Below are 26,780 nucleotides of genomic sequence, written 5' to 3'. Positions count from 1 at the left end.
CTTTCTCGATTTATATACTTGAGAGTGGTGCTTCTATATCATGAACTTATGCTCTACTAGAGAGATCCAAATCTGAAAATAAGAAATAAAGTCTTCAGTGTCTTTCTCAATTTCCCCTACTTATCCTTTTATATATTTTTCTTCATCTTCTTAATGTATGTACTTGATATGTCTCCCTTATACACCATGTCATAATCTTCATATAACTTCCTCTAAACCATGTGTTGACTCTTACTGTTGATCTGCACCTTTAATCTGATTGATATCTCACAAGTAATGGAGAATGGGTTAAAAACACAAGTAATTTTTCCCAAACAAAATCTTCAATTTTTAACATGTTGTTGACTCCTCTTAGACCTTTGTTGACCCTTGGGTAAGCTGATTGCTCAAAACACATTCAATAATCTGCAAGGCTTAGGTGAGGCTGAAATAAAAACCAGAACCAATATAACAAAGTCTTCCAGATGGGTCTCATTCCCTTTAATAGAGCTGCTGGTAAAAACACAACAATAATTGTGAAATCTCCCAAACCTTTCCTAATTTCTGCAAACACTGTTTGAGGATTCTTTTGTTATAGGAATCTGAATATTATTGTGTGGGGCCCACAAACAACTTTGGCAATACGAATAAATCTAAATTTCTATTGAAGTCTCCTTACTTTCAGAATGTCAGATCCAATACCCCCACGTGGTATTCCTTCCTTAATAATCTGCTCCCACATCACAAGATAATAATAAATGATGCTGAATTAATATATGTTTTTTTCTTTTTCTTCCTTCTCCTTCATGTATTCCTTTGAAGTCTCTTTCATACGTGACAAGAGGACATGGAAACAAAGAGTTGCATCCTTTTAAGAGACATATCTTTCTTAATCGTACCTTTTCATAGTAAACCGATTTGTTTACTTAAATCGCATCTTTCAATAACTTCTTGTTAATTCCTCCAAATCGCTACTTTTTGTTCCTGTGTGACAATCGTTGATTATCCTTGGCTAGGGAAACTTAAATATAATTCCTCTGACTCCTTTATTTGCTGGGCGGTACAACCAAATTGGGTCTGTACATATCATGATCGTGGTCTAATAGATTCTCATTCAATAGCGATTACTTGTCTATCCCAGGCCATGTCTTCGATTATCACTGAATCCATCCATGTTCTTAATTCTATCACCTACTCTCTTGGGAGTCTACCTTTATTATGTTATATCGCTGCCATCTTAATATTATAAATTTGTTCTTAATGTAAATCCCTGTTCTTTATTTATTGCTGCCTGCTTGTATTGATCGTTGTTTTTGTGTCTTTTATATTCTGGCTTGCCTTCTATTTACATAGTCGATGTTCTTTTACATGCTCTAGTCGGTTGTTTATGAGAATCGACGAAAGCTTTTTATGAAGTCTTTTCTTCAAGTCATTATTCATAATGTATATTCGTCAATCTTATTCATACGAATGCTTTGTTGGTCGTCTCCTTAATAGAGTGTAAGCACTTTGTTATTCTTTCTATTAGTCATTTGCTTCTTAATCGCTCGTGATTAATATCATTTTGAAGATGCTTTTAATGTAATCATTGATACTCTTCAATTTTCTTTATTACTTCAATGCATAATTACTGTATGTGTTGTATGACCAATGGCTGATTTGTATTTGTCTTATCATTGCTCTCCATGATCTCTATGTTTATGTGCATCATCGATGCTGCTCTTCATTCAGAATGAATCACTGCTCTTTCCTTGTCTTTGTAAGGGTTTATTCATGTCTTCTATGATCTATAAAGATAATACAAGGAGCTTTCCTTCAGTTGTTTGGTTCTAGAATTCTAGCATCTGGATGGGGACATCACACTATTACAACAATGAGATTCATACTAACCATGCACTGCAATTTTCAATCAACAAAATTATGGTATGAACACCAAGGAATTCATCGCAGATCATCGGATTTCTCCATCATAATCAATGAATTTCAATTAACTTTGAGAAGTAACAAGAAACCATGTAAAATGTAGAAACACAACACAAAGATCCACCATAGTTTCAATGAAAGTTATGTTGGTTTCAACCTAGTCTTAGCAACAATCTCTAGCTTCCTCCTCAAAATCATCTTCATTATCAGATTTAGTCTTCCCTTCCTCATATGCGTACCTATTTTCTTTATCATTATTTCCAGTGATACTGCCTTCTGTTTCAAATGCCATAGAAAACATCTCTATAAGAATATAGATTTGTTCTGTAATCATAGAATTTCTTTTTCTTATTATTTTTATCATGCTTGTTAGTATTTTTATTTCCTTTCTTTGTATAATGCTCTTATTCTTCATCACTATCACTTCCTTTTAAATATGAGCCTTTCTTAATAAAAATTCCTACTTTTCTACAATTGAAACATTTAATTGGCAACTTACCCTTATTCTTTCAACTTTTTAACGTCCACATGAAATGAACTTCCTCCTTGTTTGTTTCTTCCTCGGAACTCTCGCTTGGCATAGGTTCTTTATTATTTAATGTTTTTGAGGCTTTTAAGGCTGCTTCCTTTTTAGATGTATTGTCCCTTTTGGTCCTCATCTCATATAGGTCATCCATGGTTAATTTATCCAAGCCCTTCATGTCTTTATAGCAGGAACTTTAGCATTGGATCTTAAGGGAAGAGATCTTAAAACCTTTTGCACTAGCATTGATTCTTCTATTTTTTCACCAAGATCCTTTATGGTATTTACTATTGACTATCTCTTCTACTCGAAGTAGATAGGCAATGACATTTTCTTCATTCATCCATCTTTAGACTCTCAAATTGTCATTGATGGGTTTGAAGTTTTTCTTTTTAATTTATCCCACATATCGTTAGCATATTTGAAATTCATTACTTTCACAAGTTCAGATTCAGATAGTCCACATAATATTGCATTTTTGACTTTAGCGTTGTTTTCACTTGTCCTCTTTCCTGCTTGATTTGTTGGGGCAATCGTAGGTGGTGTATAGCCTTTCTCAACTTATTGCCAAATATCATATCGTAGAGCACTATTTAATTTTCCATCCTTAAGCTCCAAAAGGCATAATTTGTCCCATCAAACAATGGAGCCTTATTGGAAGAGAATTCTTCTTGTCCTCCCATGTGTGCTCTTTAGATTTACCTTTTAGTTTGTTTAACTAATTTGAAGGAATTGGCTAGGATACCAATTGATGAGCACACAAGCATACTGAGGGTGGGGAGGAGGGGAATCGGTATAATGACAATCTTTTACTTTTGCAAAAACTTAATTAATCACTTCAAATCTAAATCCACATTGGCACATATACAAGATCTGATAATAAGGAACACAATAAGGACACAATTTACGTAGAAATCCTTGTTGGAAATAACTACGGCAAAAAATATTGCTTATATAAAATGTCTTTACAAACTTTGTAGGCACAAACTATAGGAGACACCAATCCCTAATGCTTGAGTACCAACTCAATAAGACACACTAGTATCTTTCAATATGAGGCACCAATCTCACCAATGTGAACTTTTCCTCAAAATTGTGCTGTAAGTCTGTTCACAAATTTTCTATAATATTGCTCATAAATCTGCTATAATGTCTACCTTTAAATTCAGTCTAACAATCCTAACAATATCTTCATAAAATCTGAAAATATACTCCTTAAATTCTGTTCTTCATACGCTTGGATCTGCTGGTGTATTAATAATATAACTCTTGTTCAACACCCCTTTCAACTCTTAATAAATGCTTATCTTATACCTTGCCAATAGAGGAGATTCACTTTGAAAATATGTCCTTTCACATTAAACGTTATAACCCATACAGATCACACCACTTCATAACAGCTGTTTAACTTAACATGATCGCTCCACTTCATAAATCTGTTCCCAAGATTAAATCACACCATAAACAAATCGCACCTTTGTCTTATGACATATAAGACAAAATACTTCACCTTTTTAAACAAGAGCTGCAGGGCAGCGAAGTTCCTGCCAAAGACTGAAAATAGTTTTGATTTTGATTTATTTGATTTGTTTTTGGAAAGAGCAGCGGAAGGCAACCAAGCAATTTTTTTATTTTATTTGTTTTTTAAAAGAGCAGCGGATGGCAACCAATCAATTTTAGTATATTTCATTTCAACACTATGGTGAGCAGTAGCCTTGAGATAGAGATACATCATCATGACAGAAAAGCATTGACATTTTGTACGTGAACATGTATGGTGAGCAGTAGCCTTGAGAAGATGATCTATGGCCCAGCGTATGACAGTCTTTGTATTGGAGAGCTCACTGCCGATTCAAAATCACCCAACTCAAATGTAGTAGCCTCAACAGAGAAGCCAGAATACCTCCAGCCTTTGGCCTACGTAGATTTGAAAACAAGCTAATTGGCTAAAGAAACTTACAAGAATATGCACCTAGTAAGGGTAAGGCCAAATTCCACCCTCTGTGCGTCGGTAAAATGTGAAAACACTGACAGAGTTAGGCGCATGAGAAATGGCACACACCCTTAGGATTTGCAATGGTCTCAATCTGATGGAACACCCGAATAACATCTCCAGGATTCCAATGTCCCACCATCGTTGAAATCCCGCCGGAAATTTTAACTGAAAGGATTGCAGTAATATATCTGGAATCGCTATTCAGTGCCACAGACAAAACAGACAGAATCCTCGTTGAAGCCTGCATATAGCAGCAAGGCAGATTTCAAATTGGCGACTTCCGGAGAAGAAGGCAGTTAAGAAACTTTTAAAACCCCTAATCGCTAACTTTAGAAAGCATTAATTTCTTTTTTTCTGTCATCTGCAGCAGCTCGCTGCCTGTGCTTCTGCAACACACTGCCAAACGCATATGGAGTCGTGCATTCTCTGTTCTTGGTATCCGTAAACGCATCTAAAAACCATATGTTGTGCCAATAAAATGCAGCCAAAAAAGCCATCTACATAATTCCAAACACTCCAGTCCTCGAAGCCCGCCTCGTTCCATGTGAAGGCAAATATATCGCTCCAAAAATTTAATCCAATGAGAAACCGTAGAATTCATTCATTTATGCATTTCGGTTAAAAATTGTTTAAATCAAACAACTTAAACATTGCAAAATAAGAAACTGCAGTTATATCTGCAATGCGATTGGCAGGAGATAATTGGAACTATTGGAAAGATAATGAATGCCCTTCACAATAGTTCCCTGAAAGGCAGGAACTAATAAGACAAATTTTGTCTTATATGAGGAGTGCTGATTTGGAGGAAGTCGACCAAACGGAAGTTGATTTGTCATTTGCTTTATAATAAAAAAATATTTATTTGAATTTCTTTATAATATCGTTCAAGAGTATCAGAAATAAATATTTATTTATTTAAACTCATTCAAATGCTGGTCGGCCTGATTATTTTCATGAAGATGATTAGTGACTATTGGCACACACTTTCTTTCATCAATCAATCTGATTTTTTTGACATCAATGACAATATTTCAACAATATGAATAAAGGGTGATTTTGTTATTAGTGACAAAACAAATCTATATGAATGCACTAATTAACTTTGAAATTATTTAGTAATTGACAAATTGATTGGCATAGCCAGGTTTTCGTTATGTTCATAGACAAACCTATTAATGATGAAACTATGGAAGCCAAAGTCTTATGCCAATACAATGGATTAAAGATGTAGTCATTATTTTTTTAATACATTTAGGATAGCAAAGCCCCTAGTTTACTCTTTCCTTTGAAATTAGACAAATTAGACATGTATGAGTGAAGATTCTCATCAAGAGAACTTGTTCATAGTTATCTTTCCAAAAATGAAAAGAGGCACAAACCATTCTATCTTATTAGTCATTTTTAACAGTCTTCTGGTACAATTTTTAAGAGCCATCCCTATTATCTTGGGTTTCAAAGGTTTTTTTTTTGTCACTTCCTAACAAATATGTTAATGCAAATGTATCTCTTGAGCTAAGCAATAAAAACAAGAATGTTTCCTTCAACCCTCATTTTTTTGGATGATTCTAGTCCACAATTTGTACTAGGGTTTCATCTTGTATTTGAAACTTAGAAGGAATTGAGCACAAGTAAAAACATAGAGCTTAAATTGAGCATTTAGTAGTTTCTATATTAAAGAAGAAATAATATATGTTTTGTCATTTAATTGTGTGCCAGTAGCTTCTCGATAAAAATAAGAGTTTAAAGTATTTGACTACGTAATATTTATTCCATCCTTCTCCAATATAATGTGTTTTTTGATTTTTGTTATTAATTTTTTTAAATTTTTCTAAAACAGGAAAATCTAATGAATACCCAACTTATGCCCGTTGCCGAACCTAGTCAACAGGTATTGATAAGCACAGTATTTGGTCCATTTTAATACGTTGCATTTTTTTTGGATGTTTACAATGAATGGATTGCATCAAGATTATTGATTTATCTTTTGGAACTGAAGTTTTATCAGAGTAGACTGTGCTTGCCCTTGCCGATGGAGGGAGACCATCAGCATCAATCTATTTCATGGATGTCTACTGAGAATCAACAAATTTTCCTACCTGAACTTTCTAACTTGATATTATCTCAAAGGTGAAAGATTGATAATTTTACAAAATGGTTTTAGAATTCATATAATGATTTTCATTTGCTTTAACGTTCTCTCTACTAAATGATAAGCAATTAATCATATGTATGTTTTATTTTTATTTTGTAGAGATATGGATCACGTAGAAAACCACTTGACAATTCCTCCAAGATACGTTCTTAATGGTAGGCATTCTGATATAAATGAAACTTCAAGCCAACAGGAAACATGTTTTAGTGAATTAAACCAAGGCACAGGACTAAGTTTGCAATTCAGCAACCATTGCATTCAGCTGCAACACCCATGTGATTATTTTTCTCGAAACAAAAATTTCAAGATGGAGATGGATAGGAATTCGCAAGGCTCTTTCATAGACTTCCAAAACTGTGGCCATGAAACTCTTGGAATTGCATATGATGGGTTGCTTCAACAAATGCCTGCAAGTTTTAGCCATGCTGCCATGTCTCTCTGTGGACCGGTAAGATGTTAACCATTAAATGAACAATTTAAATGGAATTTCATTACCATCATTTAGATTTTTCTAAAATTCATTACTTACACATTTTGTTGTTTTTTTCCTTATCATGGGGTAGTCAAAGTTCTAGAGTTACTATAGTATTGATGTAAATTGTTTCCAAGCTTGTACCTAAACGTTTTTCCTAATCTTAAACCCTAGAAAATAACATTTCTAGTTACTGTAAAATGTGAAAATCATACTGAATTTTTCCACATAAGAATATTAAGCCATTTAGTTGTATTCGTTTAATAAATACTTTTTTTTTTCAATTTGAACATATAATTTATCTCTTTAAAACTTGTAAGGCATTAACCATGACATGAATAGTTTAAATACAAACTCATTACCATCATTTAGATGTTTGCAAGTTTATTTAATTTTACATTATCATGGGGTAGCCCAAGGCCTAGAGTTACATTATATTTGTTGAGACATGGACCAGCTAGGACTCAAACCTAGGACCTTCCATAACGTTGTTGGAGTGCTCTACCACTGAGCTACTGGCCCCTCTTGGACTAGTCCATCGTTGGTTCAGGTGTGGCTTATTTTCAACACCAACACCCCCCCTTAAGCCACAAATCTCGTGTGCTTGGGGCTCCTAGCTTGGACCTGGCTCTGATACCATGTTGAGACATGGACCAGCTAGGACTCGAACCTAGGATCTTCCATAATGTTGTTAAAGTGCTCTACCACTGAGCTACTGGCCCCTCTTGGACCAGTCTATCGTCGGTTCGGGTGTGGCTTATTTTCAACACCAACACCCCCCCTTCAAAAGTTTTGGCATTGATACCCACTCCACTAAATATTATTCACCCTCTTGAGCTCCAACCTCATCCCTTATGATGTCAAAGCCTTGCACTCAATGAGACTTGATCCTTAGTGTGAGGTCATATTAGTTTTTAGTGATCAGATTAACAACATAGAACAAAAAATCAGAATGCAAAGTAAATCATATACCTAATCTGATTAGATTAGGTATAGCAGTAGATTACAATACTGCCCATCTAGGGCATAGAAAGAACTTATCTGAATCACAGTTTAGGTCAGATTTGAACAATCGCCCAAATTATTGATTGTAGATCATGTGAGGGAGTTCGCTTGCCCTAGAACAAATGTAGCACAACCTGAAGTAAGTTCAACAACGTTGGAGCAGGTTCGATAGCCTTGGGACAGGCTCGACAAACCTAGGAGCAGGTTTGACAAACCTAGGAAGATGTTTGCCCAATGAGAAGACAATTTCGCTAACTTCAGAATGTAGTTCGCTGATCTTTTGGAGTAGACGAATCGCATTAAGGCAGATGATATTCACTTATGTTATATGACTTGTGACCTCAAGTCACTTCCTTTATATACACACCCTTAACCCTTATGCCTAGGTTGGCTTGGCGCCAAATTACAAATTCACAAGTTACATTATAGGGTCAGACCCATTTATAACCACAAGATACATTTGCCATTATAGGGTCAAACCAATATCATAAGTTACATCGGTTAGGACTTGACCAATAACACTTTACAAGTTACATATTAATAGGTCCTGACCTATTGAATTTACAAGTTACACAATATCCCAAATAGGCCCATACACAATAAATTTTAAGGCCGAAGGCCACATTAAAATTTACCAAGCTAGGTCGGCCCAATCAAGGGATACGACCTAGCTACATTTTCAACACTCCCTCTTAGCTAGGAAGATCCCTTGATTAATCAAGTTACATCGTGACCATGCTTCATGGACTCTTTCCATGATATCCACCATGCATTCTCATAGAGGATGAATTCAATATACATCATGGACTCCTTCCATGATATTCATCATGCATACCTGCAAGAAATGAATACACAATATATATATATATATATATATATATATATATATATATATATATATATATATATATATATATATACACACACACACACATCATGAACTTCTTTCATGATATCCATCATGCACATCCGTAGAGGATGGATCTGAAATACAACCATAGATATCCATCATACACATCCGCAGAGGATGGATCCACCTTGCACTCTGCAGAGGGTGATCCCACCTTGCACTCCGCAGAGGGTGGAGCAAGGGCTCTAACCTCAGACTTCTCCTAGAGAAGAATGCAATACCACCATGCCTACTTGCAGAGGGTGGAACGAGGGCTTTCACCTAAACCTTCTCTCGGAAGATTGCCTTAACCAAGGATATAGCTTCCTCTGAAACTGAAACAACAAACAAGCTCCCTCTGAAGCTGAATACAACAAGCTCCCTCTGGAGCTGAAAACAACAAGTTCCCTCTGAAGCTGAACCTGATCGTAGTATCACCAACTAAGCTATGTCTCTTAGTCTTCAGCCTGTGATGCTTCCTCACAGGATGTCTCAAAACCTTCCTCTCTTGAATACAATCATCATCTTTATGATCCTCAGTCCATCCTGAAAGCATTTACGAGAGGTTACTAATAGTTCAAGACTATCATACATGATTCACTATCCAATGAATTGATAACAACATGAAAAATTCAAAAGATACTTCTCTTATAAGTTAATCCTCAACATTCTTTCCTAATTTCGCTTAGCAATGAAATTACCATCCACTTAGTTCATAATGAAGCATTTGATGATGACTGCGTGGCCTTAGGGCCTCACCATCACTTATCATCTATCTTCAACTTAGTGACGACATGTAGGAGTTGCACGCAAGGATCACTCAAAGCTGTCAACACAACAGACTGAAAGAGTAACCTTGATACTAATTTGCAGCATTGTCAACTTGCACAAACCAAGTATCATGCCAATGTTGGGAAATACTATACCAAATTATAGCTTGCCAAAAAAAAACACTCAAAAAATTATTGAATAAGGATATATCAACTTGGTAAGGGTTATTTTATGAAAGAGCAGATCTGTTAACTCAATCTAGCCAAACAACTAGGTCAGCCAATAACAAACTTAATTAAATTCAATGAAACACCAGATGTTCATCTTGCAAATGACTGGAAACTACATGTAAACTCAAGGAGCCATATAAACATTTATGATTAAAGGCAACGATTCTCACCATGTTCACCCGTCCTTACCTACTGACTATTATGGCCTGCCAGAATAGTAGGGCCCCTTCAATCTTCCTCCTTTCTGATCTGTTTCCAAACTTGTAGGAAGTAATGACATAATTAGCATAAAGATATGGCCAGCATGAGGGTACGACCAACTACATGAGAACTGAACCACTAGTCATTAAGCCTCTCAAACACCTCCAAAAAATTCCGATATACTTCATGAATCTGTTAATTTGATTATGCGAATATGAACCTAGCTCTGATACCATGTTATTTTTTAGTGATCAGATTAGCAGTATAGAACAAAAAATCAGAATGCAAAGTAAATCATACATATAACCCTGGGAAAACCTCCCTCTTGGAGGAAAAACCCAACAACCAAAGATCTCAGATCTGATTAGATTAGGTATAGTAGCAGATTACAATACTGCCCTTCTAGGGCATACAAAGAACTTATCTGAATCACAGTTCAGGTTAGATTTGAACAATCATAGATCATGTGAGGGAGTTCGCTTGCCCTAGAATAGATGTAGCACAGCCTGAAGTAAGTTCAACAACATTGGAGCAGGTTCGGCAACCTTGGGACAGGCTCGACAGACCTAGGAGCAGGTTCGACAGACCTAGGAAGATGTTCGCCCAGCTAGAAGACAGTTTCCCTGACTTCAGAATGTAGTTTGCTGATCTTTTGGAGCAGAACAGATCGCATTAAGGAAGATGATATTCGCTTACGTTATATGACTTGTGACCTCAAGTCACTTCCTTTATATACATGCCTGTAACCCTTATGCCTAGGTCGGCTTGGCGCCAAATTACAAATTCACAAGTTACATTATAGGGTCAGACCCATTTATAACCACAAGTTACATTTGCCATTATAGGGTCAGACCAATATCATAAGTTACATCGGTTAGGACCTGATCAATAACACTTTACAAGTTACATATTAATAGGTCCTGACCTATTGAATTTACAAATTACACAATATCCCAAATAGGCCCATACACAATAAATTTTAAGGCCGAAGGCCACATTAAAATTTACCAAGCTAGGTCGGCCCAATCAAGGGATACGACCTAGCTACATTTCAACAATATAATTGACATAAATTGCTGTAAAACTTATGTATAATTTTTTTCTTTCCAAATCTTAAACCCTAGAAAATGTCATTTCTAGCTATTGTAAAATAAGAAAACTATACTATATTTTCCCACTTATAGAAATATCAAGCCATTTTAATTTTATTTTACTTTTTCTCAGTAGATGCTAATTAATTTTGTATTTGCAATGTGAACATAAATCTATCTCGTTAGCATGCATTCTATTACTTTTCAATAGTATATTGTATTCAAGTTATAGTTATCATAGTAACCTCAAGATTTGTATTTTGACTCTTGGTACTCATCTTTTGTCTCTAGTTATATTCCTATCTTGAAGATGTGTATGGGAACATCTATAGATAATAGGAGACCTGAGTAGACATTCTTAGACATCTCCCAAAATATTTATGAAAAACTAGGAAATCTCCATGCAGCATAGGTTTCCTTTTTGTTAATAAGTTTTTAAATAGAGTTGAGGAGAGAAAAGGAGTTATGATTTTTTCTTGAAAATACATACTATGTTTTCTAGTTGAAAATGTTAATATCCAAGTAATTTTTTTTTCGATTAAAATAATTGCTTTTATTTGGAGCTATGAATTGGATAGGGTTTTGTAAGGACCACAAAACCTTGAACATCTAAAAAGTCTACAATAACATGAAACAAAGAGTCACTATGGAATTGGCCTTACGACTATAAAGGCTCCAGTGAACCAAACATCACAACACAAAAACAACCAACACGGGGAAGGAGGTTTGAAGCCAAACCTAACCAAGAGCTCTGAAGTGATATTTGACCTAGATGGGTCATTTTAAAAGTTTTTTAAAGTACCAATCTCAACCAAAGAAGAAGCATCTGGTTTATTTTTATCATAAGGGGGCTTCCCTCAGGTCCCCATTGGAATCCACAATAGCAAGGTCCAAATCCTTTCCTAAACTCGAAGAATTATAAACTAAAGGATACACAACATCTTTCTTACCCATAGGGGAAGACCCCTTTGATTTTCCAATGGGGCTTACACTAGAGAAGCCCAAATCATTTCCTTCAACACTAGTCATTGAGTTTCCAAAAGGAGGAAGGATCCTTTTGGATTGAATATGGAACTTATCTTTGAAATCATGGCATGAGTGGCGAAAATCCTCAAATCTAGCAATGAGCTCAAACCAGTGAGGAAGACTTAGTGGATAATATGCCCACAAACACCCAACATGGAGTGTACCTTAATAGTGTTTAGTAACATCTGACCAATATCAACACAAAACCAGGCATCTTATGACGTTTGTGATGCTGTCAAAAGCTAAAAAAACCCGAGCATTAGCAATACCTCTTAAAATCTCTTCATTCTAGTATTCCAAAGGGAGCAATGGTGGCTTCACTCAAATGGGGACCCATTGATGTGTTTTTTTTGCATATGTGAACACAAAATAAAATACCCAAAAGTATCTTATCCTCTCTTGAACAAAATCTTTCAAATGTTGAAGATTAGATTAAGGATCACTTGAGAAGACTCCAAGGTTCAGGAATGTAGGGTCACTACGTGTGGATAAGCTCATTGGTTTGATGTGATTATGCTGGAATCTCAAGGGGACACACATTTGAATGCCCGAATGCTTGATTTGCTGGAACTCAATCATCTGATGTTGCTATATGGTGATGCTCTTTGTCCTAAACTAGCTTGATTTTGAGAAAAATGGCAAAAGATAAAGGGGTAAGAGAGTCTATTCTAAAGCCTAGAATGTGAGAAGATGGATGAATGATTAGATGGAATCCTACCGAGCGAGGTCTCACCATCAACTTGAACAATTTGACACAAGCTCAATGCAATATTCTAAGGACATTTCAAAGATATTCGAATCGATACCATCAAACGTTGATCACCATTCAAGTTAATGCATAAGCAATGAGTGTAGAACTATTCGAAGTTAAGCTCATATCATTCTAGTTGACCACACAAGGTGCACCTACAATCAATAAGAGGCTAGTGGTATGGACTAGGCAGATTCCACGCAAATGTATCCAACAAATTCCTCCATTCAATCTAATTATTTACCATCTAACATGAAGATCCAACAAGAAATCATGCACGTTGTAGAGAAGCAACACACTTCACCATAACTTCAATGAAAATGTAGTTCATTTACAACTTAGGCAACAATTTATGCCTTCTCCTAATCTAACTTCTATTCTAATTGCTATTCTATTATCTCCTATTACTGACTATTCACTATTAGCTATTAACCTTTACAAATGAAGAGCTTGAGCTTTATATAGAGATCTCATTTACAATTAACAGTCAGGATCAAATCTCTATCAACGACTAATATTTTACAATGAAAACCCTAATTAGGGTTTGTTACAACAAACTCTCCTTAGCCAATGAGAAAATTACATTCAATGAGCGTGGACCAATAAATATCAAGGGTAGGTACATCAAAGTTTGTGCATCCATGGGTGAGTCTGGTATATTGAATCAAGACTTGCTGAGGTAGACCTTCCCTAATTGGTGAATGGTGACTGTGATGATGACTAGGACGTCGCCTTTAACTTGCACCTTTGTAGTTTGGATAGATTCATCATCATGAAGAGATATCTCTTGATACTCAACATTATCTAGCTTGCTCAAAGTAGTGTTGATGGGAATTATTGATGTAGCTGCGTCCTTCTTCCATCCTTGCTTGCTTGCCTTGCAGTGATTGTATGACTTCTCCTTAACACTCCTCTGATCTCTTCACGCCTCTAGGGTGTGGTGAGAATCTTTGAATATCTTGAGATCTTCTCCTCCTTGATGTTTTTGTATTTGCTGATGAAGCTTCTTGAAGGCATCTTCCTTGTATCTTGATGTTGAAATTTTCTCCTTGAGATTCTTGTTCCGATCTTCCTTCAACCTAGCCCATTTGATCTCTCTCCTTGCCTGTTGCAAAATAAACAATTGGGCATCAAACATATGTGGTATATAACCCTTACTATCATTTTGACTTAATTCCTCATTCCGATCTTATGTGATTTTCTCTATATATGATCAAAAGAGGATGGATAATAATCAAGGAACTCATTGCAGCTGAAGGGATTTCCTCTTGTGGAAGATTAATTTGCTTCTCTTTAGATGAATTTGGACTGCTCAATAGTGAAATTCGCTTCCCTTTTGATAAATTTGCTCCTCCTAAACATCAGATCCACATCTTCAATGCTCGAATTTGTCTTCCTTGTTCATCACGTCCGCACCTTTAGGGTCTGATTTCGCGCTTTGTGCTGCAACAACTTAACTATATTCTGATAAAATTCGCTTATGTGGTGACAAAATTTGATGTCTACCTAGAGAAATTCGCTGTCTTACTGGTCATATTCAATAGGTCTTCTCTCAAATTCGCACTTGGAGAGAAGAATATACTTGAATTAATGGTTGAGATGAATGTTTTAACTTCTCCTTTATAGGTGCTTTGGGTAAAGGTCATGTCTTTTGGGTATAAGGCCGACTTGCTAAAACAATAAATTGCCTTCCTCATGCTGGCTGACTCAACACAAACTCTCTTCATCTCCTTTGCAGTTCGAATTTTGAATGCGTTTAGGCATAAAAAAAATGCTTGTCTTATTGAATTTCGCTTTAAGTCCCTTGCAAGGTACATACAAGTCGCTCAAGGACCTTAAGGAGGACAAGGATGAGGTGATAATTTCGCTCTACGTCCTTTCCAAGGACAGGACCTATATCAAAAATTCTCTTGATGACCTTTGGGAGGTACGCCATCTTCACATCAGTTCACTTTATGTCCTTTGTAAGGTCAAGTTCAAGGTAGGCATTTTGCTCTATGTCGTTTCCAGGGACAGACCCTTTATGACAATTCGCTTTATGACCTTGAGAAGGATATGACTCAAAATGAGGTTCGCTCTTTGTCCTTTGGGAGGACAAGTCCTAAGACAAAACTCGCCCTCTGTCCTTTGGAAGGACAAACCCTAAATAAAAAATTCGCTCTATGTCCTTGACAAGGACAAGACCTATAATGTTGTTCGCTCAATGTCCCTTGGAAGGACAACTTCAAATGATAAAGTTTGCTCTTGGACCATGGCAAGGTACGCTCATACTTCTAAAGAAATTTGGCTTCAAGACTTCTCCAAGATACATATTCAAGTTCGCTCTGGACCCTCAACAAGGACAAGGCAAGTAGTTCGCTTTGGACCCTCAACAAGGACAAGGCATGCACTTCGCTCTGTACCCTCAGCAAGGACAAGGCAATGTGATAATTTCGCTCCATGTCCTTTGGAAGGTAATGACCTATATGGCAATTTTGTCTCCAAGACCCTTCTAAGGACAAGACTTAAAATGGAATTCGCTCACCGTCCTTTGGAAGGACAAGGTCAAATAAGAAATTCTCTCTAGGACTTTAGGAAGGACAAGACTCCAAATTCGCTCTTGACCCTTGGCAAGGTACGGGAGCTAAATGTAAATTTTTGCCCTAAGTCCTTAGAGAGGTACATGATCTCAAACAACCTTGAACTCAATTCTTCACTTTCCTTCACTCTACTAGATCATATCCCAAATCTTCACGAAATTAAATGTGTTAACTTTTACCCTTCACGAATGCTCAAGGAAAGAATTCGCTCTAATCTTGAGGCAAAGGACGGGTCTAAGGCAAGTTTGCTCTAGCAAGGGACATGACCCTATGTAGACAATTCGTTCAATCTCCCCCCTTGCCTATACTTTATTCATCCAAACTTCCAATTCTTAAGTCACTTCAATGTCCATGTCAAATTAATCTTCAAAAGTGACCCTAGGGAATACTCCTCATTCAATCCCTTTCCACTTGAATTGATGAATTCTCTGGCTACTCAAGAAATTCTAACCCTTCAATGCAAAGATTAATAGCAAGGACTCTAAGACAACTTAGGAGCGAGCAAAAAGGACTAATCCTAGAAAGTGAAAAGTGGGGGTCTACATTTGCAATGGGGCGATGTGTGAATACCTCACAACATCTAGCGCCACCTCGAATAAATGATCTTGAACATTTCAAAGATAAAGACTCAATCCATACCTAGAACCTCTAGAAAATTCAACCCAACTTACCACGCGACTAGAAAGCATACTCAAAGTGGAAGAAGAATACCAAACCGGATCAAGGCAACTAGTCTTTGATTACCTATGTGCATGCAAGTGTATGCATTCCTTTTGAACAAGAACATTTTGACTTCCAAGTTCTATCGTGATTAGCTACGTAGTTTGTCTAAACTTCACAAGCATCCTGGATAGAGCCTCGCTGCTAGTCGGACATTTATAGCCCCGACGAGGTTATCAATGGAATCTCACGAATATTGCTCTATTGCCAATTGGGTGTCTATAGCCCCGATGGAGTTACTCGCATGTTCCCATAGCCAATTTTGATATTTCATTTCATTCATTTTTCTTGTCTCTTGATTTTTTTTCTTTTTTTCATCTCATTTTTCTGTTTTGATATTGCTTTCTTTTCTTTTCCTTTGTCAATTCCTTTGGCTTGTAAGCAATGCAACTTACTTGGGTTTGACGATTACAGTGGTGTTGAAGCAAGACTTTGGATTTTTCACTATTAACAAATTCATTTGGAAAGCTATAATGGCTCGAAGTTTATTAATGTGTAAAGATATAGTAATCAAAAGATGTCGGTATCAAGACACAGAAAGTGATTTCTTGCCAAATCAAGTACGTTCCAACCAAATGATGAAGTTGGAGAGGAATAACCTCAGATTCAAAGCACTTCATGAATAGATATCCAAGGAATGGACCAAACATAAGATCCCAAATGTTGCTAGTGGGTGAGAAACAACACAAACACCTTTCTCACAAATGGAGGTTCCCACTCAGGACACATAATCTAAGTGAATCGAGCAACTCGAAAGCAAAACAAGACCAAAGCAGGCTAAGCTAAAGCACACAAGATCAAACCAAATTAAGGCAAACTAAAATCCAACTAACTAAAGAAAGCAAACAACTAACTACTTGAGCCACCCAAGGATCATGCATCAAATGACTCAAGGCAAATTAAGGCTAAGGCTCAAAAAGACCTCTAACTAAAACACACGAAAAGAAAACCTACTCTAAAGCTATATACAAGACTTCTAGACTTAACACGACTCAAAGAAGTGAAATATGTACATGACTTTGCATGATTCCTCAGGTTGTGCAATAGGAGCGTGGCAAAAGTGATAGTTCGCAGGGTCAAGCAAATTCATCTTTAAATACGGAAAAGCAAGCTCTCACCATGCATCTCTCATATTCAGTGAAGGTTTCATGTAAGATTATCGAGGCAACTCATTAGGTCCATGATCAATCCAAATGCAAGTTGTTTTCCCAAAACCCCTGTAATCAAAATCGTAATAACTTTCAAAGCTATGATTAAGGAAAGAGGCAACCTGACATGTTTCAATCTCGGATGGAGGTGTTTGCTTGAATGGAAGTGTTTGTTCACCATTCAGTGCAATGTTAAAAGAGAGATCATCAGTTGCTTCAGGAGGTTGCCATTGGTGATGTACCATTCCACGAGCATTCACAACATGCTGACTCTCACTTGCAAGCTCTTCTCTGAATAAGCTTAGTGCCCATTCAAATAGCTCAACTTTATTTGTTTTCACAATTACATCTCGTTCATCTCTGTTCATAAACCACGCATCCTCATGTAACTTTGTGAGCATATCTTCAAAAATTAGGGACTCCTTGATAGGTTGAGCTTCAAACATCTCTTCTAGTTGATTAAATACAATATTTGGTGGTATCTCATGCTCAAGCATTGTCTCAGGAGGCCGGAGTTGATGATGAATTAAATCACTCACCATAACTTGTTTGCCTTGAAATTTTTTTGACAGTAATTCCATTTGTACTTCTTTCATGAGATCTCTTAGCACCCCCTCGAATCGTATGATAGTAATGACGTCTTTAAGCGCCTCCTCGAATTGTTCTTCATATTTGGGCTCTCTTACGATGATTTGTAGCTCTTTATTCAATATGTCTATATGATTGTCTTCTTCAAGGGTGCTATTTGAAACTTCTTGTATCTCTTTCTCAAGGATCTCCTTTTGTAGCATGAATGAAAGTTCTTCAAGGAATTCCTCTTCTTTCTTGATTGCTTGCTCAACACTTTGATCTCCCCTTATCACTACTTGAGCATTCTCAACTATCTCTTCAACTTTCGTTCCATGATATTCTTTTTTAGGCGCAAGGCATAGTGAGCTATCCATTGCAATACATTGGTCATCAGGTGAACTTGTGGCATCAACGTGCAACTGCCTCTTTTCACTGTCTGGTGATGTAGCAATGTCTTGTTCATATGTTCTTCTAAATTCAGCTGCAAGATGTGCACTCCAAGATCCGTTTGTGATACATTCTTCTTCGAATAAGACTGGCATTCCAAACTGATATCTGACTTGGTTGATAGCCATTTCACATAATGAGCAAGTAAATTTGGAGTGAGGTGCATTATGAATCCTACACCACAATGGTAACAATATGTTTTCTAAACGCATTTCACCATTCAAGACAAGCTGATTTTCAATTATCCATAAGAAGCTTGAAAGATGATCCTTTCTCTTTGGAACATTGAAATTATTTTCTTCCACTTCTAGCCTGGGAACATCCCAAAAGAAAATATCTCCTTGTACTGCTGATTCCATTCTTGATAGGTATATTAGGCAATGCATCTCATGATGTTCATTTGTCTCATGGATTCGACACTGCCCTGGTCTTGCAAATTCGGACAATTTACGTGGGTAAAGTTGTGCATTCAACCTCCACCAAAGTTGAGGGATATCGACTTGTTGCTCATTGTAAGACTGTTGTTTCTCCATTGAGAAGTCTTTCTTTTTTTATTTTTCTACTCTTTTTTCTTTCTTTCTTTGTTTTTTTTTTTTTTCCACTTTTTTGGATTTTTGGAATCTTGAAATCTCAACTGGTTCCAGCTGTGCGAAGTGCTTCCTTGATAAACTCCAACATCAACTGCTTCACTCATGTATCCATAAGCATGCCTTTCTTGTGCTTAAATTATGTCGAGTGTGAAGATGACTCTCCACTAATCTTCCTCGGATTCACCTATTCAAGAGTTCGCATTCGCTGTCAGGGCCTCCAAATTTTGTTGAGTGTGGGAGGAGCGTGGAAAGTACTTAAAATTACTCTCCTAGACATAAATTGATAGAATTTGGATTTCAGCTGCTCAGGCATTCATCGGAGGTTCAAGCCCTTCCGTTGATGTGTTTTTTATGCACATGCAAACACAAAATAAAATACCCAAAATTATATTATCCTCTCTTGAACAAAATCTCTCAAATACTGAAGATTAGCTTAAGGATCACTTGAGAAGACTCCAAGGTTCATGAATGTAGGGTCACTACATGTGGATAAGCTCATTGGTTTGATGTGATTATGCTGGAATCACAAGTGGACTTACATTTGAATGCTTGAATGCTTGATTTACTAGAACTCGATCATCTGATGTTGCCATATGGTGATGCTCTTTGTCCTAAACTAGCTGGATTTTGAAAAAAATGGCAAAAGATAAAGGGGTAAGAGAGTCTATTCTAAATCCTAGAATGTGAGAAGATGGATGAATGATTAGATGGAATCCTATCGAGTGAGGTCTCACCATCAACTTGAACAATTTGACAGAAGCTCAGTGCATTCTTCTAAGGACATTTCAAAGATGTTTGAATCGATACCATCAAACATTGATCACCATTCAAGTTAATGCATGAGTGTAGAATGATTTGAAGTTAAGCTCATGTCATTCCAGTTGACCACACAAGGCGCACCTACAATCAGTAAGAGGCTAGTGGTATGGACTAGGTGGATTCCACGCAAATGCATCCAACAAATTCCTCCATTCAATCTAATTATTTACCATTCAACATGAAGATCCAACAAGAAACCATGCACGTTGTAAAGAAACAACACACTTCACCATAACTTCAATGAAAATGGAGTTCATTTACAACTTAAGCAACAATTTCTGCCTTCTCTTCCTAATCTAACTTCTATTCTAATTGCTATTATATTCTCTCCTATTACTGACTATTCACTATTAGCTATTAACCTTTACAAATGAAGAGCTTGAGCTTTATATAGAGATCTCATTTACAATTAACAGCCAGGATCAAATCTCTATCAACGACTAATATTTTACAATGAAAACCCTAATTAAGGTTTGTTACAACAAACTCTCCTTAGCCAATGAGAAAATTACATTCAATGAGCGTGGACCAATGAATATCAAGGGTAGGTACATCAAAGTTTGTGCATCCATCGGTGAGTCTGGTATATTGAATCAAGACTTGCTGAGGTAGACCTTCCCTGATTGGTGAATGGTGACTGTGATGATGACTAGGACGCCACCTTTAACTTGCACCTTTGTAGTCTGGATAGATTCATTATCATGAAGAGATATCTCTTGATACTCAACATTATCTAGCTTGCTCAAACTAGTGGTGATGGGAATTATTGATGTAGTTGCGTCCTTCTTCCATCCTTGCTTGCTTGCCTTGGAGTGATTGTATGACTTCTCCTTAACACTCCTTTGATCTCTTCACGCCTCTAGGGTGTGGTGAGAATCTTTGAATATCTTGAGATCTTCTCCTACTTGATGTTTTTGTATTTGCTGATGAAGCTTCTTGAAGGCATCTTCCTTGTATCTTGATGTTGAAATTTTCTCCTTGAGATTCTTGTTCCGATCTTCCTTCAACCTGGCCCATTTAATCTCTCTCCTTGTCTCCTGGAAAACAAACAATTGAGCATCAAACATACATGGTATATAACCCTTACATACTATCATTTTGACTTAATTCCTCATTCTAATCTTATGTGATTTTCTCTATATATGATCATAAGAGGATTGATAATAATCAAGGAACCTGTTGTAGTTGAAGGGATTTCGTGTTGTGGAAGATGAATTTGTTGCTCTTTAGATGAATTTGGACTGCTCAATAGTGAAAGTCGCTTCCCTTTTGATAAATTCGCTCCTCCTAAACATCAGATCCACATCTTCAATGCTCGAATTTGTCTTCTTGATCATCACGCCTGTAACTTCAATGTCTGATTTCGCCCTTTGCACTGCAACAACTCAACTATATTATGATAAATTCGCTTATGTGCTGACAAAATTTGATGTCTAGCTAGAGAAATTCGCTATCTTACTAGTCAGATTCAGTAGGTCTGCTCTCAAATTCGCACTTGTAGAGAAGAATATACTTGAATTAATGGTTGAGATGAATGTTTTAACTTCTCCTTTATAGGCGCTTAGGGTAAAGGTCATGTCTTTTGGGTATAAGGCCAACTTGCTAAAACAATAATTTATCTTCCTCATGCTGGCCGACTCAACACAAACTCTCTTCATCTCCTTTGCAATTCGAATTTTGAATGAGTTTAGGCATAAAAAAAAAATGCTTGTGTTATTGAATTTCGCTTTAAGTTCCTTGCAAGGTACATACAATTCACTCAAGGACCTCAAGGAGGACAAGGCCGAGGCGATAATTTCACTCTATGTCCTTTCCAAGGATAGGACCTATATGAAAAATTCACTTGATTACCTTTGGGAGGTATGCCATCTTCACATTAGTTCGCTTTATGTCATTTGTAAGGTCAAGTTCAAGGTAGGCGTTTCGCTCCACGTCCTTTGGAAGGACAGGCCCTATATGAGAATTTCGCTCTATGACCTTAAGAAGGACAAGACTCAAAATGAGGTTCGCTCTTTGTCCTTTGGGAGGACAAGTCCTAAGACAAAACTCGCCCTTTGTCCTTTGGAAGGACAGGCCCTAAATAAAATATTCGCTCTATATCCTTGATAAGGACAAGACCTATAACGTTGTTCACTCAATGTCCCTTGGAAGGACAACTTCAAATGATAAAGTTTGCTCTTGGACCATGGCAAGGTACACTCATAACTCTATAGAAAGTTCGCTTCAAGACTTCTTCAAGATACAAGTAGTTCGCTCTAGACCCTCAACAAGGACAAGGCAAGTAGTTCGTTCTGGACCCTTAGCAAGGACAAGGCATGTAGTTCGCTCTGGACCCTCAGCAAGGACAAGGCAAGGTGATAATTTCGCTCCACGTCCTTTGGAAGGACAAGACCTATATGGCAATTTTTGCTCCAAGACTCTTCTAAGGACAAGACTTAAAATGGAATTCGCTCACCGTCCTTTGGAAGGACAAGGTCAAGTAAGAAGTTCGCTCTAGGACCTTAGGAGGGAGAAGACTCTCCAAATTTGCTCTTGACCCTTGGCAAGGTACGAGAGCTAAATGTAAAATTTTGCCCTAAGTCGTTAGAGAGGTACATGATCTCAAACAACCTTAAACTCAATCCTTCACTTTCCTTCACACTACTAGATCATATCCCAAATCTTCACGAAACATGTTAACTTTTACCCTTCAAGAACGCCCAAGGAAGGAATTCGCTCTAATCTTGAGGAAAAGGACGGGTCTAAGGCAAGTTTGCTCCAACAAGAGACATGACCCTATGTAGACACTTCGTTCAATCTCTCCCCTTGCCTATACTTTATTCATCCAAACTTCCAATTCTTAAGTCACTTCAATGTCCATGTCAAATTAATCTTCAAAAGTGACCCTAGGGAAGACTCCTCATTCAATCCCTTTCCACCTGAATTGATGAATTCTCTGGCTACTCAAGAAATTCTATCCCTTCAATGAAAAGATTAATAGCAAGGACTCTAGGACAACTTAGGACTGAGCAAAAAGGACTAATCCTAGAAAGCAAAAAGTGGGGGTCCTCATTTGCAATGGGGCGATGTGTGAATACCTCACAACACGACCCAATTAGATTTTTCCTTGGACACATCGAATCCAATAGTCCATCTTTTCAAATAGAGGATAGATTTACAAAAGAACCAAGGCCCTCCTTGTACTAGACAAATACTATCAAGGTATTTGAAGGAGAACAGGAAAAAACCATTAGACATTACAATTTACAACCACCCAAAACTGATCAGAAACACCCAATATTGGAAGGAGAAAAGGAAGAAACAATTAGACATTACAACCACCCAAAAATGAGTAGTAACACCCCATCCTTTTGAAGTCCAACTACATAGAATTTCTATATTTGGATGGGAGCTTGAGAACCTTCCTATGAGAGCATTCCCAATGCAAGCAAAGGCTTTGTTGACCAATGCATTAGGAATCCTCATCGAGAAGTAAGAATCAATTGAAGCAAGGGTAGTTATACCTTGACATGGAATAGGCACAACATCGCCAAGTATAGCAGCCTCAACCAACATGGAAAAATCACCAATCACAGGTTCAACAGAAGGAATCTCGAGCTATAATTTAGATTGTGGCTTGGCAGAACCCTCCACCCATAGATACACTACTTGTCGAAAACTCGGTGAGTTTTCAAAAACTCGCAGGTTTTTGGCTTAGGCGAGAAATAACATCATTGACTTGCCGTCAAAGCTCGCCAAATTTTTGGCGACTTTTCAATGATTACTCGGCGAGTTTGTTTAAAAGAGCCCCAAACACGTCAAAAACTATTATTTATTTTTTCAAGTTAGTCTCATTCGCTTCATCAGAATATATACATGAAATATAACATTCAAGTATTAGTCACATTTCAAGTGACTTATACTTTAAGTTATATTTCATGTATATATTGGCAGGGTGGTTGAGAGTGGTTTCAGATCTCTAGGAGTTATAATGTAAATTCTAGGTTTTAGAAGATCATTTAAATTTTCAGACTTAGTCAAATTTCAGTAATCAGTAGACTCATATCAACTCTCTCTCTCTCTCTCTCTCTCTCTCTCTCTCTCTCTCTGTGCCTCGAATTTTAGACCTATCTATCTCCCCATCACTCTTTTTCTATCCCCTCTCTCTACCACTTTCTATCTCACTCTCTCCTATCTCCCTCAAGATCTAGACCTATCTCTCCACCACTCACTCGCTCACCCTCAGACCCCTGTGAGGGGTGCTACCCTCAACCTAATTTTGGCGAGGTGGAGGAGCCACATTAGACTCCTAGGACTAGACCCTCTAGTTCTATCTCTCCCCCGGTTTGCACTAAGTTGGGAAGAGGAAGATGTAAATGTTTTGATGTAATATTTACTTTTAGTTTTATAAAAACAATTTGCCATTTCATTTTGTTTCAGGCTGTCAACCATCAACATTCCTCAAGAGGATGCCATTTTGTATCCAATTTGCATTTAAATCAATCAAATATATCTAGACTCAACTTGTTTCTTTTGTGTACTCATTTATTGACTCATTGGATGCATCTCATTGAATTTTTCAAAAAAAAATGCATTTTTAATAAAATTTAAGCAATATTTTAAGTTGCTGAGTTTTTTTTTTGGGCCTTGGTGAGTTTTTGTTTTTGGCGAGTAGTTCAACTATGCCTCCACCAGTGCAACACTATCTTGAAGCCACAAGTTTGGAGGGGAACCAAAGGACTTGAGAACAAAGGCGTTACCCACCCCAACACTAAGTAGTGAAGCTCCCTCACATAGGGGGACCCCATTAGAAGTAGAGCTCTTGCCACACAACCTCCTCATTCATGAACCCAACCTTTAAAGGATTCTTGATCGGAGGAATGAGTGCCTAGGAAAGAAAACCCATTTGCAAGCCCAACTCAAAACAACCCTACAAAGACTTACCATGATCAATACACATTTGATTATCAATCGCTTCCTTCAATGTTGCCTCTTAACAGAATTCCAAAAGAAGTTCATCCTCATTCACGCCCCAAAAATCCATCTAGTCTTCATCACCCTCATTGTCTTCTCCACCATCATCCACTTCATCTTCTAAGATATTCCCACTTACAGAAGATTCAAATCCCACACACCCACTCTTGCTCTTGCTCATCTTTTATTCAACATGATCAAATATATCTAAGTAATTTATTACTAACAAGGAAAAATGAGTTCAAATGTTTGTAGCATTCTTTTTATTAATTAATCGGTGTTTAAAAGAACAATACTCCATACGAGTACTTTGTAATACTAAACTGTGGTGTTGCATAATTCATATTTCTATTTTTTTTAAATAAACAATTCTCTATAATTATTAGGTTATGCAAAAAGACCTTTAAGAAGATATCAATATATTGTCAAGGTGTTTATGTTTGTCCATCCATTGTTGACCATATTAATTAAGTAGGACAATCCCATATAAACAATTCTCTATAGTTATTAGGTTATGCAAAAAGACCTTTAAGAAGATCATCTATATATTGTCAAGGTGTTTATGTTTGTCCATCCATTGTTGACCATATTAATTAAGTAGGACAATCCCATACAAGGAAGTGCGACCAAATAATTAAAAAAAATATTTTGATCAATCATAGACATATGGTCTCTAACATTAGATTAGAATCATATCGATGAAAGATGTCATAGAGCGCAAAGGTTTTAATTGATCACATTTGAGAATTGTTAACTTGGATACATAAGTTTTATTTTTTGTCTACTTATACATTATTTCAAAAAAATTAATTTTCAGTTGTAAATCTAGAAATATTTTCATTTTGATGAAATTATATAAACTAAATATTTGTTTTGCCCCCTTTTCCATCCCTAGCAATAGAAACATCTCCTACTATTGCAATGTATTACTTTAACTGTTTTGGTTGGGTAATGTATTCCTATAACTTTTTTGGTTGGGTTTACATTTTATTTATTTATTTTATTCAAGTAGTTTTTTTTTGTTTCCCATGGTGTTTTTAGCTACCTTCCTTTGCTTCTTTGCTCTCTATACTTTCTTCTCCAACTGATCTACTTTGGTTAGATGTGGACACTGACATAAATATATTATATTTTACTTCATGACTGCTAAAATCTGTACTAAGGAATTGAAATATTTATTGGAGTTCTTAAAATTATTTGTATTGCTTGTGCAGCAACCCCCGACTATGTTAGATGGGTTTTTAACATCAGCGAACCAACAAATGGTCTATTCGGGAGATCCAAACTCACTAGATGCTTAGAGACTGAAATATATATATAGGTTAGTTCAAGACTCTATGTTGATAGTATTAAATCTAAAGCTTATGGCGCTGAGTCCATGAACAAATGCGCTTCTTCTTTTTTTTTTTTTTCAATTGTTTACAGGTGGGGATATTCTCTTGTATATATTTAATTGAACATTATTTGATTAGCTTTCGAACAAGATATCAATTTTTTAGGGTCATAGTAGGAGCTTTTAATTTGTAAGGAATTCTTACATTGTGGAGAATTATCTATCTAGATAGATAGTTCAAAGTATATTTGGTTTTCAAGGGGTTGTCAAAGTATAGTTTATTTTCTATTTTGGTCAAATTAATTTTATTTGATTTACTACACTAATCTTTTTGATAATCTTTGAACTCATTTTTGTATTTTTATTAGTAATTGAAAATTGTTTTTTGACATGGTATAAGTAGATTGAGACAATATTTATGTTTTTTATAGTTTGAAATGAATATGCTTAAAAAAATAAATTATGAATATAATAAGTCTTGGTGATAGTAGTATTTGTAATAATAGCTAAAAAATGATTTCAGTATCAATATTTTTCTTTCATGAATATTTGTTTACAAGGTAGATCTTATAGAGTTGAATTAATAATTTTAAGTAAAACTTTTTAAGGGCG

At 36.5% G+C, this 26,780-nt stretch overlaps 1 protein-coding gene across 3 annotated transcripts in view; it reads left to right on the top strand.

Moving 5' to 3' along the window:
* LOC131027782 (agamous-like MADS-box protein AGL65) overlaps positions 1–26,451 on the top strand; it is a 159,831-nt gene extending 133,380 nt beyond the window's left edge. For 2 of the 3 annotated variants that reach the window (XM_057957871.2, XM_057957870.2), the window contains 4 exons: positions 6,259–6,309; positions 6,418–6,548; positions 6,673–7,021; positions 26,050–26,451. In XM_057957871.2, coding sequence (XP_057813854.2) covers positions 6,259–6,309; positions 6,418–6,548; positions 6,673–7,021; positions 26,050–26,136 — 618 coding nt within the window. In that variant the 3' untranslated portion in view covers positions 26,137–26,451. The remainder of the gene's footprint in view (positions 1–6,258; positions 6,310–6,417; positions 6,549–6,672; positions 7,022–26,049) is intronic. The other variant, XM_057957869.2, reaches the window with a different exon arrangement.
* Positions 26,452–26,780: the final 329 nt, after the last annotated feature.

This window comes from Cryptomeria japonica, chromosome 4 (assembly GCF_030272615.1).
Source record: "Cryptomeria japonica chromosome 4, Sugi_1.0, whole genome shotgun sequence".
In the NCBI taxonomy this organism is placed as follows: domain Eukaryota; kingdom Viridiplantae; phylum Streptophyta; class Pinopsida; order Cupressales; family Cupressaceae; genus Cryptomeria; species Cryptomeria japonica.
Note: the sequence above shows the minus strand (reverse complement) of the source record. Positions and strands in the feature narration are given on the sequence as shown.